This window comes from Coturnix japonica, chromosome 2 (assembly GCF_054131305.1).
Source record: "Coturnix japonica strain WE chromosome 2, WE-NBRP24, whole genome shotgun sequence".
NCBI classification, from domain to species: Eukaryota; Metazoa; Chordata; class Aves; order Galliformes; family Phasianidae; genus Coturnix; species Coturnix japonica.
In genome coordinates this window covers 59,677,030-59,695,852 of record NC_140664.1, presented here as the reverse complement: position 1 = coordinate 59,695,852, position 18,823 = coordinate 59,677,030, and the positions used below count along the sequence as shown (strand labels likewise).

Sequence of the window (18,823 nt, the reverse complement as noted above, 5' to 3'; positions counted from 1 at the left end):
AAAATAAGGATAGCAAAACCTGAATCCCTTCTACATTACAATACAAAATGAATTATGAGCAGACCAGCTGTGAACTACAGCTTATATGAGTGCAGCTAGTGGTACCAAAACATTGTGCTGACCGACAAACTACAAGCACTGGTCTGCTTTTGAAACAAGCAGGTGTTTCTCAGCAGAATAAAGTTGTATTTAAAAATATTTGGGCTTGTTCTTTAGTAAGAACACAGGGTATCTTTCATTTTCCTTTCCATGTGCAACTGACCCACCTGAAGTCCGAACTCATACAACAGGGAAAAAAAGAAAACATGCAAAAGAAAGAACATTAGAATGAATTACCAAGGGTGATAATAAAAAAGATCTTCATACTCAACTTTTAGCATGTTAACCTCTCTTTATTCTACTGAAGTGAGAGCAGCATGTTGCCTAATAAATCTGTTGCTTAACAATGTCACTTAAAAATGAACATGATGGAATTAGTAGATGAAATAATTTAACATCTCCCTTCCACACCCTGTAATTTTATTAGATAATGGTAATCATATTTTCAAATGAAAAGTAGGCCAGCAAAAGAAAGCCAGTTCCTGTGAGGCAGAGAAGAAAAGCAAATGTTTGGTTGGTGGTTGTTGAATCACTTTTCTTTGCGGCTTATTTTTGGCAGCTTTTTTAGAGGGGTGGAAAAAGGAGTTGTACAATTTAAGACTGTTCTGTTTGGATGTATTTTAATGTGGTTAGTGGCAGGATTAGTTGATATATTCCACTGTGAAAAAATGCAGGCCTTCACATTTTGCTAATATGCATTGGGCTTTTAAACATGCTACTTTAAAAAGAACTGTAGTTTACTGTCTATACAAGTCTATTCATGAGTGTTAGCACTGATGTCAAAAACTTGTGATCATTTCTATCCTAGCTTGATTATCATTTATTAAAGGAAAAGTCTACTTCATGAAAATTCTATTCGTGAAGGGATCACATTCCAGTGCCTTCATGTTCTTCTTATCATTTTCTCTAATTTATATATCTGAATTTTGGTTAAATATGGCAGATATAAGTGAAACTCTCAGTCTGCTCAATAAAGCTTTCTAAAGATAAATAGAATGAAATGTACAGAACTTAAGTGTCAGTGGCAAAATTATGTTTATCTGTTCAGTTTAAATAAGATAAACAGAGTATAACATTGTGATCAAAGTCAATTCTAAAATAGAAGGTGACACACCTGAGGTACTAAAATAATTCAAATTATTTGCAATATATCCTATTGTAAAGTCCCAAATAATGTCTTTCAGTGCATTGGTGTGGCTAAATATTCAGAGTTCAGACTGCCCAGAAAGAGCTTAAAGTACCTTTCACTGCAAAGGATCACTGCCTTAGATCTTATCACTAATATTCCCAAAACCATTGCCAGAATGCTGGATCTTCACATAGTTCTTTTGTAACTCTAAAGTCACCAAATATGTTTTGCTTAGAGAAAAGATATCTTAGGTTTATTTCCTTTGTACTCAGTAGATCCCAAGACAGATGATCTTGTTTTCTGCATGCCAGACTGACTCTTAAAAGTGTTTGAATTTAAAAATATCATGTGTACACTGTGGACAGAATTACCTTTGGTAATGGTCTGGCAGTGTAGCATTACGAACCAGGAGACCAGACTCAGTTGAAGAACTTGCTAGACACCAGTATTCCCAATAAACATCTGCGTTTGTAACATAGGGAAATATATTCCTTGTATTCAGTTAACAATTAATTAGAGACTTTAAAAATATAATAAACATCAAACTACCTTCTGGATTCATTGCTAGGCGTGAAACATGCATCACATTCCTTTTACTCATTTTCTGATTTCCATTTTGCCTAACTACATCTTATAAAACTTATCAAATAATCTGCCCCTGCCTGAGCAATTTCCTTTATCACATATGGAATCACAGAGACAGCCTTAAGAATTAGTTAAACTTAGATTCAGTGCCTTTAAGACACTGCCCTCTATTTAAAGGAACCTCAATGCAGCTTCATTGTATATTACCAGCAAAATACATCAGGTCTCACAGATAACATTATCATCTATATATGTGCCATATGGGAAACTGTTGGTCACAGCCTGAACCTCTGATTACCCTGATTAACCACCCGAGGCAAGCAATGAGTCAGCTACTGGAGCACAGATGAAGGTAATTCAGCTGTGATACCAGAAGGGGTGGAGCTTGGCTCCACCTCTCCCAGATCTCATTTAAGGGCTGACACCCACTAAGGCAGGATTTCTTTCTCTGGAGGTTGTTCCTGTGTGGTGTTTATGGTGAGCCTTTGATATCAGTAAGCATTTCCCATTTATCTTTGATTATCTTTCTATCATGACAATCTTTCATACAAAACATCTGGATTAACCTCTGTTTACCTGTCAATTGTACATGCATATATGTGGAAAAAAAAATCATTTCAGAAAGTTTATTTCAAATAGAGTAGTTTATTTTTAAAATTGGACATAACTACTCCTATACCATCATAACTGATTATTTGAAAATAAAATATTTTATCATATTGTTAAATACATAGAATGTTTTAATCAACTAATGATCAATTTGTATTATGACATAGGGTCATTGTTATCAACAATATATCTAACAGATACTTCTATACCCATATTATTATTCAATTACAATATCTGAGTAGTCTGTTATTTTATTTTGATTCTAGTATGCATTTATGTATGTAGTTGATTCATTTCAGTAAAGTGTTTAATACAATCTCTATAATCATAAAAAAGCAGGAATATTTAGATGACTTCAGGTACTTATTACTCAACTTTATTTAAACACATTTTTAGATGTTTATTGGAATACCAATGGCCTACTGATTGTGACCTTGAGTGCAGTTCTTGTTAGTCTTGTAGATCATTCTCCAAATGCATATATTTTTTGCACATGTGTTTCTAATATTAATGATTTATTTTCGTTGTTCTTTGAAAGTGATGTAAATCCAGTAGTAGCAGCAGTAGCTAGGCCTCTTCAGAATTTAAGACTTCTGCTTTTTAAGAATAATTTCAAAATCATTAATTATATGCTTGGAGATTTGAGGAACTGCCTGATAGCTGGGGGAAAGGGATGGTCACTCAAGTCTTCAAAGAAGTGCAAGAAAGAGGCCTGAGGGAACAACAGGCTGGTCAGTCTCACTTCAGTCTCTGGAAAGATGACCGAGCAACTAATGCTGTAAGCCATTTCTAAGTACAAATGACAAGGAAGTCATGAGAAGTAGTCAGCATAAATTCACCAAGGGAAAGTCATACCAACTTGATAAACTTATATGATGTGACTGGCCTGGTAGATGAGAACAGAACATATTGACTGCATGGACTTCAGTAAATATTTATTCACTGTCAAAAAATCCCTATAAATATCCTTATTGGCTGGATGAGGAGTCTAACGAGAACTGAAAACTGGCTACAGAGCCTAGTATGAGTGTGATCCAGCCCTACTGATATCTTTGTTGGTGGATTGCATAATAGAGTAAAATACACTCTCAACAAGTTTGCTGATGACACAAAACAGCAGGTGTGGTTGATATTTCAGGGGGTTGTGCCACTATCCAGAGGGAGCTCAACAGGCAGGAGAAATGGTCCCACTGAAACCTGTCTAGCTATGGGCTCAAAATGACACACAGGGAATGCCATCTGACTGTCAGGCAACAATTTTTTTATTCTGAGGGTGACTGGAAACAAGCTGCCAAGGAAGGCGGTGAAGTCTCTGTATTCAGAGATAATTCAAAAGCTTTCTGGACATGGTCCTGAGGTATTTGCTGTATGTGACCCTACTTGAGTAGAGGTTGAAGCAAATGGCCCCCAAAGTTCATTTCTAACCTCAACCATTATGCAATTTTGGATTCTATAAATTGGAGTCTAAGAAACACAGAACAAAAAAAATCAAAAGGATACCAGGCTTAATTTGTTTATGCATAGAAATCATAATGATAATTATAGAGAAAAGAAACAAAACAAACAACAACAACAATTTTTTTTTGAAACTTAAAAAAAAAGAAAAAAGTGAGAGAGGCAATAAGACCTACCAAAATATGACTATATTCAAATGGATGAATTATTAATTGTAGAAAACACCAAAAACATACAGTGTTAGGAACAGAAACTGTATTTTATAGTCAGATCATAGAGTGGTAACAAATTGATTTACATTCCAGTAGCAACAGAGGAAGATTTTAAATATCAGCTAACAAGGACAGACAGTTTTAATTTAATATTTTGAAGGGACTTGTTTTCTGTGAAGACAAATTTAGAAGACATAAAATGTACATATATAAGCATTTATGTCTATTTCCACATATATTTTAAGTGTACACATTTTTAACTCTTGTGGTGCTTGAATGGCAGTGTACATAAGTTTAACAAACATTGCTAATTCCTTTGAATGTGAAATGCAAAATATCTCAGAGTAACTATAGCAAAGGAAATGAATGTTTTCTAGTGAGAAGCAGTGGAATCCTAATTTTCAGCCCTTCACCATTTAACATCCTTACTGTTGACTTGCAGTAAAAATATCTTTAGTCTTTGAAGCTGAGGATGACTTTAAGTTTTCATGTCTCAAGGTTTTGACATCCAGGTCAGCTAGAGTAAAGAAACAATATGTTTTTCAGTGAGGCCATGAGTATGATCGTGAAGGTAGGATGGTTCCAGAGAGATTCAATGCTGGGATGAAATGGGGCAAAAGCTTCACATGTAAAGCAGGTGGAAGTATTAAAAAAGCAAAGAAAACAAAACAAAACAACAAAAAAAAACCAAAAAAAACCCAACAAAACAACAACAACAACAACAAAGCCACATTGTAGCTGAGATCAGCTATTGCTTATCGGCTTTTTAAACTATAAGTATACAGGTTTGGGATCAAGATTTTATCACAGCATTCTTTGAAATCAGGCTTTCCGATATGTATAATACACAACACTGGCTGAAATTTTGAAACATATATATATGTGTGTGTGATTAAAAATATAAACAAAAGCATTCCTCATAGTGATATTCTAATAACCATTTCTTTGGGGAGGGAATAACAAATAGGTATCTTAATGTCACTCATAATACCTGATTATCTTATTTAGCAGGCTAGGATATCTAGCTTTCAAATACAGATGAATTAATCAGGAATCAATGAAGACTCTCTTAGCTTCAAGTTCAGCAAATTACTTGATATAGTGATGAACCAGTAAAAGTATGACAGAGTATCGAATCACTCTCTTGTGGAAGAGAAGGGAAGAGCAAGGACAGAGAGTAATATGACTAATAAAATGAGAAAGGAGTTATGTGATCAATGGCAAAGAGATTACAGAGAACAAGCAAAAGTTTGGGGAGGTATGTGTTTTCAGAAGAAGACTGATACTCAATTGAATACCATCCCATGCTTACAAGCAGCTCACCTATAATTTCTAACATCCTGGCCGTACTGAGTAAGAGGCAGGTAAGACATTCATCAAAATCTAAAATATACTATAATTCCATTGTCTTCTGTTTTGTATTCCATTGCACTAGACACATATATATTTAACCTTCCATTAAATACATTACTAATTCTTTCATTTCTCCTACAGTAAACTTTTCCTCGCAGATTTTAAGCTACCATTATGGAACAAGATCCTTTCAGTTAATTATTTTAGGCCCAGCTGCTCATCTGCTGTATCTCTTCCTTCTAAATTTCAGATTTTGATTGTCACCACAGTAAATATCAATTTAAGTATGTAAGACTATTAAGCAAAGGCATTTCAAAGATTCATCATTATTTAATTGAAAAAAAAATTGACATCGACACACCTTTAGACTTGAGGTAAAAATGGTTATAGACAGATAAATTCTACTTAAGTAGAAACAGAGAAAGTATAGATAAATGTAACATGTATACAAGCTGATATCCATGAGCAGAGATTATAAAATATTCAGTAACATAGCAGTTTTACAAAATCAAACAAAATGTTATGTTTATATCATATTTAGACAAATGCCATATTTCTACAATAAAATATTTTCCCTTTAAAATGAGTGTTCAAATATTCTAAATAAACAAATAATAGATGTTCATCCTAACATATCACATTTACTTGTAGCATAAAAAATTATTTGGCTAAATATGTTTAGATATACTATGGCACTAGAAAGTAATTTTAGCTGCTGTATTTTCTTTTTGTCATGTATTTTAAGTTTTAACCTAACCTGAGCTTTTACTGATGTAAGTATAAAACCACTAACAAAGATTCTAGCTATGTTGAGTGGATCTTACTTATTGATTTATTTTAAATGCATACACACACAAATTAAATGCTGATGAATATTACCATCAAATTTAAATAAATATTTCAGTCCCCCAGTGGGCTTAGCATGATGACCTAACTTAAATGTCTGAATGAACAAACTTCATACAGGATTGTAAACCCAAAATATCACTCAGATTTTGGGGAAGAAGGAGACAATTGTGAAAGTCAGTATCCTTTTTTGCTATGAATTATCAGTTCTTTTGTCTTAAAGAACAAATATATTTGCTACTACACCAGCACATAAGTACTGAAACAATTTCTCAAGCTGAAAAGGCCTCAGCTTTGTAAAGCTACCTGTAAAATTGCAGAACTGTCAAAACCCAAATGTGCACAATTTTTTTTTCTGTAATATCTTTCATGGTCTTGAGAATACCTTTCAATCTACAGTTAATTTAAATCTTGAAGAGAAAATGACTCAAAAGTATTGTTTACTGATTACTAGAATTTACAACTCCTATCACATTTAGAGAATCAATGTGTTCTGTAATTAGTTGTCAGCCTCAGAATGTTTACCAATATAATGCCAATAAAGTAGCTGAACTGGTTCAAAGAAGAATCTTTGAAACATTTCCACTGTATTATGGACTGAACGGTGAACTTTTCACTGACAGAAAACATAACCACACGTTTCTTAAAATCATTGGTACAGTTTCTTCAGTGAAAAAAGAGTGAAGATTGATGAAAAACTGCATTACTTGTTCCACAGATGAAATTCTAGAAAGGACAGATTTTGGAAATCATGTACTGATCAAATTACCTCTTTCCATGTATTGCTACAGTTTTCTAAAATTTTGAAGATTTATAAAAGTAAAAATTTACAAGAGTAAAAATTTACTCAGAGTTTCACCTGATGTAGGAGACTGTTGTTTCTTCTTCATCATACTCTGTATGAAGTGACTAGAATAATGCATACACTTGCAAGTATGTGTACTTTCATAAGACTTTGCATGATTGTCATTTGGGAATACAGGCATGGGTAGTGATACACCTCAAGACTTAACCAGTTATCCTTTGAATGATCTGTTGGTCAAATTGCTCAGAGTTGAATCAGCTTCTGCATATATAGGGAAATAAAATAGGAGAAAAGCTATAGTTTGTGCGTAGCTCTTTATTATATTAAGATTCTTACAAGGCATTAAATATTGTTATAACTTGTCAGCATTGGATGTGAGATCTGCTACTTTATAACATTTAAAGATACAAGCTGTAATAACTAAATAACTCCTAAAAAGGAATAATTTTTATAATTTCATAGAGAGTCAGGGAATCCAACACTGAATCTCTTTGACACATTCTTTAAGAATAGAAGGGTACGCGTGGAAGTCAGTCTACCCAAAGTCTTATCCTTTCCTGTTTAAGCCATTTTACATGGTCTTTTACAGTCTTTTACAGACTATAACATTTGTATTTTCAGTACTACTTTTTATTTTGTGATGACCTCTCCTGGTTGAGCTGTTCAGTATCCTTGGTTTCAGAAGTGATGAGATTCCTCTATGCTTATTCCAAGAACAAATAAGAACAACAAAAAAGCAGAAATTATTGCTGAAGCATGAAGATCACAACTATTGATGAAATCTAAAGTAAGATCTGAGTATGTGTGATATTGTACTGTATGCCTATTGTACTTAAAAATGGACTTCCAGAGTTCACTTTATCTCAAAAACTGAACAAGATTCAGAGCTTACAAAATTATTATATTCTCAGCCAAGAGAAAAAAGTACTGAGACATCATTTTAACAATTGTAGATTTACTGACATTGCAAATTAAGCAAAAATTTGAGATGCATTATCATAAGTTATGTAAAACTCTAATCTTTCTGAAAAAATGCATTTTCTGTTTGCACAAATAAACTTTAAGAAAATGAGTAGTAATCTCATTTCTAGAGATTAATATTTCAGTGTAGACCTTGAATCTTATATATGTTCTAACATATAACATATGTTAATTACTTCAAACTCAAAAAATAAAATAAAATAGCAATACAGGAACATCCAGTTACATTGTACACTATTTTTAAGTCTTTCAGAAGTATTATCAATATGATGTTCAAAACCAACTGAATAAACAAACAAACAGAAGATATAATTAAAAAAAACACCTTTGAGCACTGTCTAATCAGGGAAAATTAATAATAAAAGAAAACAGCAATGGCATTCATGTTTGAGACTTGCATGCAATTAATTAGCAGAAAATTTTACAGCATAGTAATCAGTTTGCATATTAAAGTGTGCAACAGAATAACCAGTTAAGTGATGCACCAAAACACTGTGACATAGCACATTAGTTCCTACTGTGGTACCACTTCCCTAGCATTGCTGTAGGTTTAAAAAAAAAAAAATCAAGAATGTGCATTCTCTTTTCTGAAAATTTCAGGTTGACATTTACTTCAAGAGATGTTTGTGTTTCCATTAAAGAAATCTAGTTCCATTTCAGTTTCAGGAGTCAGAAATTAATGCTATATGCTACATAAGGAGGGTATTGTATGTGCTTTGTATGAATTAATATGAAGGAGTCTCTGAACATTTGCCAAAAAAATCTTAAAAATGGAAATGTATGTAAGTACATTTTAATTAACATTGTATATATATATATATACACACACATATACATATGTATATAGTGTATATATACTATTAATGGATTTTTTTTTAGTAATGTAGCTATTAACATTAGATTCTCAGCTGCTTTCTTTGAGAAGTTGAACATTTTTGTTGGATAATCAGATCACCTCCTGTAGGTCATTTTCAAATTAAACTACAGTAATTAGCTACTGACTGATATAAATAGACACTGGAATAAATAATATCAAAATCCTGTTACAGGAAAACAACATGGAGAAAATTGATTTCCAGGAACAGATTTCTGACAAGTTAAATCATATTTTTGTGTGTATGTTTGCAATCCTATTATGCAGACCTGGAAACACATTGTGAAGAAATAATATAAATAAAAATTAGATAGCTAGGCAAGACTAAATTGTAAACCTTAGGGATAATAAATATTTCCCAAATTAAAGGTAAAAAAATAAAAAAAAAAAAAAGAGCATCCCATAATCCCTCATACCAAGAAACAATGCAGGCAGTACTGTAGATTTTCTGTTGACAATGTAAGGACATTCTGTAGCAATAACCACATTATATTTTTTCAGTATATACCAGATGATAACAGATACAAACATACTGAGAAAGTAGAAGTGCTGCTAATTATTGCAAGCTCATTTCTCCCACCTGCTCCCCCAAGAAAACAAATAAACAAATTAAATGATCCTGCAAAGGGATGTATATAACACATACCAATGCAGTATACATTACATTCTAAGACAGTCCCCTGATTGAACAGTAGAATCAGCCCACAGTCACACATACACAGGCCCTACACATCCATCTGTAACATTTCAGAACATTTCTTTCCTCTATAAACAGCGAAGGAAGTCAAGAGTGTGGTCTACTTTTGATGAATCTACAAAAATGTAATACTTCAGTACATATTTCAAAAATACTTTGCGAATGACAAATGTTTACATGATTTGAAGAGAGAAAAAAAAAAAAAAAAAAGCAATTTCTGATATTGATATATACCTGCAAATATCTTGCTGGAAGCTACACATCAGTGCAGTGTTAAAGGTTTTATCTAATACACATTGAAATCAAAGAACACTCTGATATTTTCCATAGTGATAGCAGAACTGAGTGCTGTTTAGGTATTTTGCATCCTGCCAGTCTAAAATTCAGCATTTCAGCAAACATTTGAACATTTTTCTTTTACTCCCTAGGAGGGCAGTTTCTTCTCTAAAATATCTCTGCTCATATTATTATGGGAAGCAAAACTGCACTCAGAGAGAAAGTGACCCAGGCTCAGCTCCTTCTACTTCTTCCTTCTACTTAACATCATGCATTTCTCTTCAAATGAGATAAATTCTCTCTCACTGGCCCTTAATAAAACACTAGTTATAGAAAGTACTCACAACTCTTCCTTTCCCTCACAGAACTGTTGAAATGAAGTACTTCCAAATGCATATTCCATACCTTCTAAGGAAGGTGAGAAAATAAATATACAAATAAACAAAGCAAAACAAACCACAACGATAGCAAACAAGCCAAAACAGCCTCAAACTTTGAACAGATTGCATTCAATTTTTTTCCCGCTCTGCCTTCACTGCAGAATGAAGACTGTATTACAAAGCAGGTCTTTCAGCTTTCCACACAAGCTACTACTACTAAAATCATCTGTAAGGAAGGTCTAGTGTGAGTACTGAGAACAGTATCAACCTACAGCATATACACACACAGGCAAATACACAGAAAATCAAACACCAGTTTTGCCACCAGAGATAAAATAAACAACCCCTCGGCCCCTGCCTTATTGTAGAGCTGAAATTTTGAATTCTTCTTAGAGAAGAGTACTTACGAGCAGGGAGAGATATCCTGGCTCTGCAACTGATGCTGCTGAAAATCCATAGGAAGACAGCTGCCCTGCAGCCAGTGCGAACAACCACAACCATCTTTCACTTCCTGGCTCCCTGTGTTCCAAACGCCAGACGTAGAATAGCTGCTTTTCTCCACTTTAGATCCTCTCTTTTTGCTTCTCTTTCTCGGCGGATGTGGCCAGTAAGTAAAAGAGGCAGGGCTTTACCTTGGGGTAGAAGCCAAATCCCGTCTCTGCTTGCTCTCTGGGTTTGCAGCAGAGGGAGAAGGTCGCGGTACTTTTCTTCCTCTTGTTTCTCTGCGTTTTTGTGCGTGTGTGCCTTCTCCGACGAAGGGGGCGGGGGAGGGGGAAGAGGGAAAGCCACTAAGTATCGTAGAAGAGAAAATGCAATCTCTGAAAAGCTGCGGGAAGGTGGGGGAAGGGGATGGAAGGGAAAGGGAGATGGAGACGAAGGGAAGGGAGAGAGAAGTATGGAGCTGCTGGCGCCGCTGATGCTGCTGTTAATGCTACTGCTGCAGCCGAGCCCTTCCTCCTGTACAGAGCAGTGCTGCCGAGAGAAAATCCCTGCTCAGATACATGTACAAGATGTGCATGCATAGGCAGCTGGGGAGCCAAAAACAAAGACGCAGGAACTGGGAAAGGGAGAGGAAGAAAAGGCACTCCCGCAGCAGCGAAGCAGGCCAAGAGCCTTTCTCCTCACGTATTCACCATTTTCTAGCAGGAGAAAACGCGACCACCAGCAGCAGCAGCCTCCATCCGCCAAACTGAAAACAGATCAGAAGGGAAAGTCCTCTCCCTAGCGCTGCCCTTCCCTTTTTTCTGCTTCCTTCAGCTCCTCCCTCTTCCTCTGCGCCCCTCCGGCCTCCAGGATCCTCCTCGTCTTCCGCTGGTGCATCAGAGCAGGAACCCAGGAATCTCTGGCGCTCCGGTGACGCTGTCCGCAGTGCTGAAAGAGACGGCCCCCGTCTCGGCCCCGGGGCGCAGTGACACCACCGCGACCGGCTACTGGCTACCTTCCTCGCTGCTGCTCTGCCGGGCACCGGGATGGTAGCAGCTCCCTAAGCACAAGTCTAAGGGATCCCAACCAGGCTGGAGCAGGGAGGTCCTCCGAGCAGTCCTAGTTTTGGAGGCTGAGCACCATCCTCACTGCAGAGAGCTGGGGTGCAGAGCCTCTGATGCAAATGTGTTCATTCCATAATTCATTCCCATTCTGAGAACAAGCCAGGAAAGATTCCACAGTAAAGTAAGACCATGGTTTTCACAGTTTTTAACTGAGCCAACCTGGCCATATCTTAGCCTAATGGTCTAGGGGTTTTACTAGACTAACTTCTCTTTTCCATCCCTCCACATCTGTCCCATCATTGTCTTTAAACAGAATGACCTAGTACTTATCACTAGATACAGTAGAATAATGAGGGTAGGGAGCTATTCGTGGATTATTACAGTCAATCAGTAAGAAACATGAAAACAATTATTTCTCTGGTGTTACACAGAGAAAGCTGAGAAACTGAGAGGCATAATTTCTTTACAGATGCCCCAAAGCAAATATAAATTATTTTCAGTTAATAATACAAACACTATTAACAAGCATCTGCTGTTATTTAGTGAGTACGATTAAGTGTTTAAGACTGTTTAAAAGATGAGATTTTCAGAAATGCCTCAGGATGCTAGGACACTCAAACCCATGGTGTTTCAGAGGGAGTACTTTGAAAAATCATCGGGCGTATTTTGAAAAATCATCTATACATGATGTGTGACATCTCAGGAGAGGTGTGGCCTAGAGGTTTAAGGAATAGGGCATAGTTTAAGTGCCTGTCCTGAGGGAAATTGTCCCTGTAATTGTGTGCAAATGCTGTAACATTTCCTCCTTGAATCTTCCCTTCCCTTATCCACATCAATATAGAGTCTTAACACATTTATATATTTAGTGCTTTTAAAGAAGTAATAGCAATATGTCTGTAGCCAGTATGGAATGATGAAAGTGCACAATGAATGCTAAGTGTCCTCATATTCAGCTCTGCTTTTGAAAGAATAAATATTCTTATAGAGATTTATCTCTTTTCTCTGTCATCCTCAGCCTTCACCTTCTCATTCCCATTCTTTACATCCAGAGACACTTTTTGATATTCAGAAATCATTAGGATGGGCAAGATTTTGAGTAACTAAGAGTCAGATATTAACTAATGCCATTGAACTAGCTCAAACTTACATCTTTTCACACTCTTTTATTGTTGTCCTGCTCTGTATCATATAAATTCCCATATTTGTACACCTATATTTTCTGTTCAGAAGCAATAGAGCTGTTTTACTACCAGCAACTGACAATATATTCATGGAAAAGAAAGAAAGGCTTCTGTCTGTGACATGAAAAATATCAAACCACTTTAATCCTAAGGTTCTACTACTGTTTTGGTATTCATTGGCCTTTATTATTCACCTGAGTAAATAATTCAGAAATCCATTGAGTAAATACTTAAAAGTTCAGCTGATCAATTTGCAAACATTATTTATGTTTTCAAGTTATTTCCATCAAGCACAACAAGAAAGGTTTTGTGTGTGTGTGTGTGTTTGGTTTTTTGTTTGTTTGTTTGTTTTTAGTATTTTAGTATTGTTCATCACCCATTTAATTAAATGTTCCACTAGACAAAAATTTGACTTGATTTGAATTGTTTACACTTTACACTTCTTCATGTGTTAATTTGGTGTTTCAAAACCATTCTCACATTTTTCCTAAGTAGGAATACAGTTTTGAAAGATGTCATAAAGAATAAGAGAATTAACAAAAAACTGGAAGAAATAGCGCAGTTTATTACATTTTTCTTCACCTTGGAATAAGACCAGTTCTTAAAAACTGCATAAAATATTTAAATTCAGTAGTAACAGAAATAGGTTGTACAAGCTTTATGCAATTGTTTTTAATCAAATCACAACTGGGATCTACAAAAAAATTAACTTTTACTGATACTGTCACACAAAAGTCATTACAAATACTTTCAGGCATTTATTAATCCTATAAGATATGTTCACCAATGTATGTATGCATTTTATTTATATTTTTCCCCTCACTCCTCCCTAATTCAAGAAATTTAAGTTGAATATACTAACCTTTGAACTGAAAACACGGTCAAATTCTGTTAGGGCAAAATATGAATATATTAGTTACTTCTCTCTTCTTCTCTTCCTCTTAACCTTCCATTTCCAGAGAGTAAATGTGAGAATGTTTCTAAGAAAGCTGTGAGACTCTCCTCCCCTTCAGGTTAATCTGAACAGGGGCAAGATTCAGCACACCTGTTCTGCAACAGGCAAATTCCAGTAAATTGTGTGAACAGGAGCATGTTCTGTCCCTCTATGTAACATAGGTTATGGAAGTGTCCTCAAAGACTGGTGCAGACACAAAATGGCCTGCTGGAGGAGGGACTTCAGCAAAGCTATTCTTGAAAAAAAAAAAAAAAAAAAACCAAAAAAAACTAATCCTTCCTTTTTTTTTCTTTTTTTTTTTTTTCAGATCGACACTCCCACATAAAAATCAAGCACACAGGACATATCTCATTCTACAGTTGAACAATTCCTGGCAAACAGGAAGGCACTGAAGTTTTAAATGTTATTAAAGTTACTACATCTGCGCTCAAATTTTATTAAGCTTAATGGAAATTACACACATATATTGATGAATGAATTGATCACTCTGAATTTACTAGGGCTGTCAGGAATAGTCTGCCAAATGGAATTAATCCTGCAAAAGGACTAAATTTATCGTATATGAATGTCAAGAAGAAAAACACAATATCAGAAAGTTTGAAAATATAATTAAGAATTTCAGACTCAAGGGAATCAAATGACACTCAAGAAAGTGATCAGCTGGGACCACAGAAGAAAGTAAACCAAACTGAATCTGAACGTTTTAAATTAATTTTGGAACAGCCATGCTTATTTATTCCTAAATATTACAATTTTAATGTGTTTTTTGCCATTTTATATTTTTAGTTGCCAATGATCACGTGAATGTCAGAGCTATAAAAATTATCCATAGTGGAATTTCTGTCTAAGTCTCAGGATGGCAGATATGAGGTCTTCATACAGAAAAGATAAATGTAATGTTTTTCAAATTATGACCAAACAAGATTTAATATATTTATTGAATTAAAAACCATAAAATAGGCAGCACTATCACTGAGGGACTGCGTGACTTTACTAATAATAACATGGACTTATATACTGGGACTCCTCTGAGGGAGAAGGAAGGTGCATGAATACTGCAATCAACAGTGAGAATTTCCTAAGACCTAAAAACAATATGTTTTTTTCCAGAAGTTTAGAATTTTCCTAACTTCCCTAATACATCTGCAAATGAAGAGGAGGATGCATTAGCACAATCCCCCCTGTAGCACAAGTGGTAGAAGTGCCGCTTTGCTACACAGAGGCTTGAATCCCTGAGGGTTGGACTCGGTGATCTCTAAGGTCCCTTCCAACCCGCACGAGACTATGATACTATGATACTATGATGAAGTGATCCTTTTGCTTCTTCCAGGTTCATGTAGCTAAAAATATGGCATTATGATTTTCAATGAATGCATTTGGGATTGACCATAATTGTTTTGTTGGTGTAGTTGAATTAAAACAAAGAAACAAAGAAATGGAAATGACAGAATATGTCTTGCTCAAAATTTTTCAGCTTCATTCCACATTTTCTGTAGTCTAAACATGTGCTCAAGACAACATCTACCTTGATAAATTTATTTTGGAATATCTTGATGAGTATCAATGTAGACTGCATAGTGAAAATTTTTGACAGCAGAAAAAAAAACCTGAGCATGGAAAGTTTTGAGGAAGACAATGGTCTCTTCTTCCCGGTAACTGATGGTAGGATGAGTGGTAATGGCAATAAGCTGCACCAGAAGAGAGGTTGTTTTTGGCACATGCCTATCAGTGTTCAAAAGGCATTTAGACAATGCCCACAACTTTAACTTTTGGTTAGCCTTGAAAAGGTTAGGCAGTTGGATAAGATGACCTTTTAAGGACTCTTCCAATTAAACTATTCTGTCCAATTCCATTAATATTCTGCATTAGGACCAAAACAAGCAAAAAGACATAGTGGTTACTTAACAGAAATTCATCTCTTTTACACTATTTACCACTCTTATTTTTAAGTCATTTCTGATGTAAGAGCCTTTGAAGAAACAGATGAATCTATTTAAAAATATAGTTGGACAATCCAAAATCATTGTCTCCTCCAAATTACAGTATTCATCTACAATCTTTTTTTTTTTCTTTTTTTTTTTTTTCTTCTGAGTTTGTCTTGGAAAACAGCATCAAGTGTGTTTCCATCCTCATATTTAAGCACTACTACCCAAATTTTTTGATGGTTTTCATATTGAAAAATCATTTTCTATTCTTTCTATCCTTCACATCGATTAATGAAAAATGTAAACAACATTTGAGAATCACTTTCTAGAAACAGACTGTAATATGCAGTCTGTATTGTTATTCTCTTCTTCCATGGACATTCATTTTTTTTTACAAACTGACTGTTTCAGGAGGTTATTTGACGAAATTCATACAATCAGCCTAACTGGAAGCTCAATCAGATAATGTGTTTTATACACATAAAATATGCAGTATGTGATTTTCTTTGAGTAAGAAGTGCAGGATGGAGTAGTAATAACTATCTGAATGCAGTGGTCCTTACAATGTTTAAGCAAATTCATCAGAAAATATTATATTTAATTGTATTTAGATAATTTTTATAATACAGTTTAAGCTATTGAAAAACTTACACCTGGAAAACTCTATTTCTTTTTCTTTCTGGAACAAAGAACAGAGTCATAACTCATTTACATTAAAAGTTCCCTTTTCATCAATTTCCTTATTGTTTTTGTGGATTATCTAGCTGCTTTCTTTTTTGGTAAAATTATATATTGTTAATATCAATACCAATAATATTTTAACTTGACTTCATAATTTCATATGTTATTTAGATTTCTGCTAAATGATAAATACATTAAATGATATTTTCTACATCCTAGTTGGATCTTGTGTACACTAAACAAAGAAAGTATCCTACTGAAATCAAAGAGAGTTATGGAATCAAATGACAGTGGGGTTTTATCCCTTGTATTTATTTATATAACATCTGAGGAAGTCCTGTCTGCACAAAGATAGGTAGTATGCATAAGTATATATAAGTATATATGTTAAGTACATATGTTAACATATGTCATATATGTTATATATGTATATATGTTAAGTACATAAGTATATATGTTATTTATAAACTAATGATGTTAATCATTTTCCAAGCTCAACATTAAATACATAGTGAGTTGAAGTATGAAACCATTACTAGAGAAATATATCTAAAACATGCAATTAAAATATACATTTAAAAATCTGCACTGAAATAGTCCTTTTCTCATCTTAATGTATATCTTGGAAGCAATTCATGGAAGCACAGGAAAATATGTTAAAAAAAATAAGTAAAAAATTCATACACACTGAATTAGAATAATAGAAAAAAATATTACAATTATGTTGTAAATACTTCTAGTAATTTTTCAAGGAGAAATTGAAACCATCTGGAACACTTCCTCCTGCCACATGTAGGAAGAAAAAAGAAATCCTGTTCTTTTACTGATATATAGGCTGCAAGGTAAATTCTGAAGAAGAGACTATCAGCTCCTATACTATTATTTCTGTCTGGACGCAAGGTGAGTTTTGCAAGACAAACACAATTTAGTGAATGCAGTAAATTCCACAATAAAACAATATTAGGAAAGCACTGGTGTATTTTTATCTATATTTTAATTCAAATTATGAGCTAGATACAATAAATAAATAAATAAATAAAGCCTACACAATGAATAAATAAATCAATAAATAAATAAAAGCCAGCATATTCCAAAAAGCTTTCTGTCTTTAGACCAAAGCTTTCTGTCTCCAGACCATATCTTTGGAATTTGTTTGTTAAAGATTTTAGAAATAATTCCCAACCAGTTGCTGTAAACTAGAGTTTTACAATAAATGAATTGTGGCACTGAGGATACAGTCTCATTATCTATTTAATACATATTTAACAGATTGAATGAGGTTAGCATGGTAAGTCACTAAAGTTGATGAAGCACTGAAGCATTCTGAGCAAATACATATTTGCTTCCTTGTTACATTGCCTGCATTTTTCAATCTCAGTTACCACTCTAATAAACCATAGTCATCTTCATCTCCTATTGCATACAGAACATAGGCACATGACAATAAAAGAACTTCAGTATACTACAATTTACTCTGTCTTATAACATTAGAAACATCTGGAGTCCTCTGATGCCATACTATAAATTCTTCCATACAATTGATTGTGGTTAGGTACTTTGTGTTACAGTTAAATCTGAAGATCCAGTAATTCTAAATTATGACTCCAGGACTGCCTTTTATTAAGCATCTACAGTGCAAATCACTGTAGATGTCAGACATGTCTGAATCTTCTGCATACTACTTGAATATGATTACACTTAAAAGAGAAACACATACTGTTTTTTTCCTGTCTGCACATTAACTTGTCAGATAATTTTCTATTCATCTCTTGTATTTCATATTTGGCCCTGTTTCTGAGAGTTCTGGCAAATACAAACAAACATTAAGAATGTCAACTATGTGAAGACTAGCAGCCTGGTAAGATTTTTAAAAGTGAAAATCTTAGATGAGCTGTTTGATAACTTTCAGAAGTTACTTGCCATAGATACACAAGCGAAATAACTGAGCGGGCTTTGGGGGAGTTTCTGAGCTGTGCCTAAGGCTCACAATGTTGCTACTGTATCACAAGCCTTGAAGAATGCTTTCATTCACAAGTTGGAGTTTTTCATTAGAGCCGCTCACTCTCCTACTACTTGGAACTGAAAAGTAGACAGTAAGCTTTTGGTTATCTGAAGAAAATGAAAACTTTCTGGTGTGGTGCTCTGAAAACTCACAATATATTTTATTGTTGTATTGATATAAAGTCTATGCTGTTATAGTTACATGCTCTAAAAGAGATGACTGACTTTGTGCATAGTACCTCTGCAGTCAGTCTGATAATTTCTCAGGAAGAATATTAGCAGAGTATAGCAC

The 18,823-nt window shown here is 34.5% G+C and overlaps 1 protein-coding gene and 1 long non-coding RNA gene across 9 annotated transcripts in view; one reads left to right on the top strand and one right to left on the bottom strand.

Annotated features, from left to right (window-relative positions):
- The window catches only part of CNTNAP2 (contactin associated protein 2), a 568,010-nt gene extending 556,433 nt beyond the window's left edge, over positions 1 to 11,577 (bottom strand). For 7 of the 8 annotated variants that reach the window (XM_085539942.1, XM_015854925.3, XM_085539945.1 and 4 more), the window contains exon 1: positions 10,709 to 11,577. In XM_085539942.1, coding sequence (XP_085396068.1) covers positions 10,709 to 10,802 — 94 coding nt within the window. In that variant the 5' untranslated portion in view covers positions 10,803 to 11,577. The remainder of the gene's footprint in view (positions 1 to 10,708) is intronic. The other variant, XM_085539944.1, reaches the window with a different exon arrangement.
- A 113-nt stretch (positions 11,578 to 11,690) lies between these two features.
- Positions 11,691 to 15,360, top strand: LOC146761849 (uncharacterized). The gene is made up of 2 exons (XR_014943481.1): positions 11,691 to 11,969; positions 14,232 to 15,360. It is a non-coding gene; the product is annotated as an uncharacterized LOC146761849 (long non-coding RNA).
- The last annotated feature ends 3,463 nt before the right edge of the window (positions 15,361 to 18,823 follow it).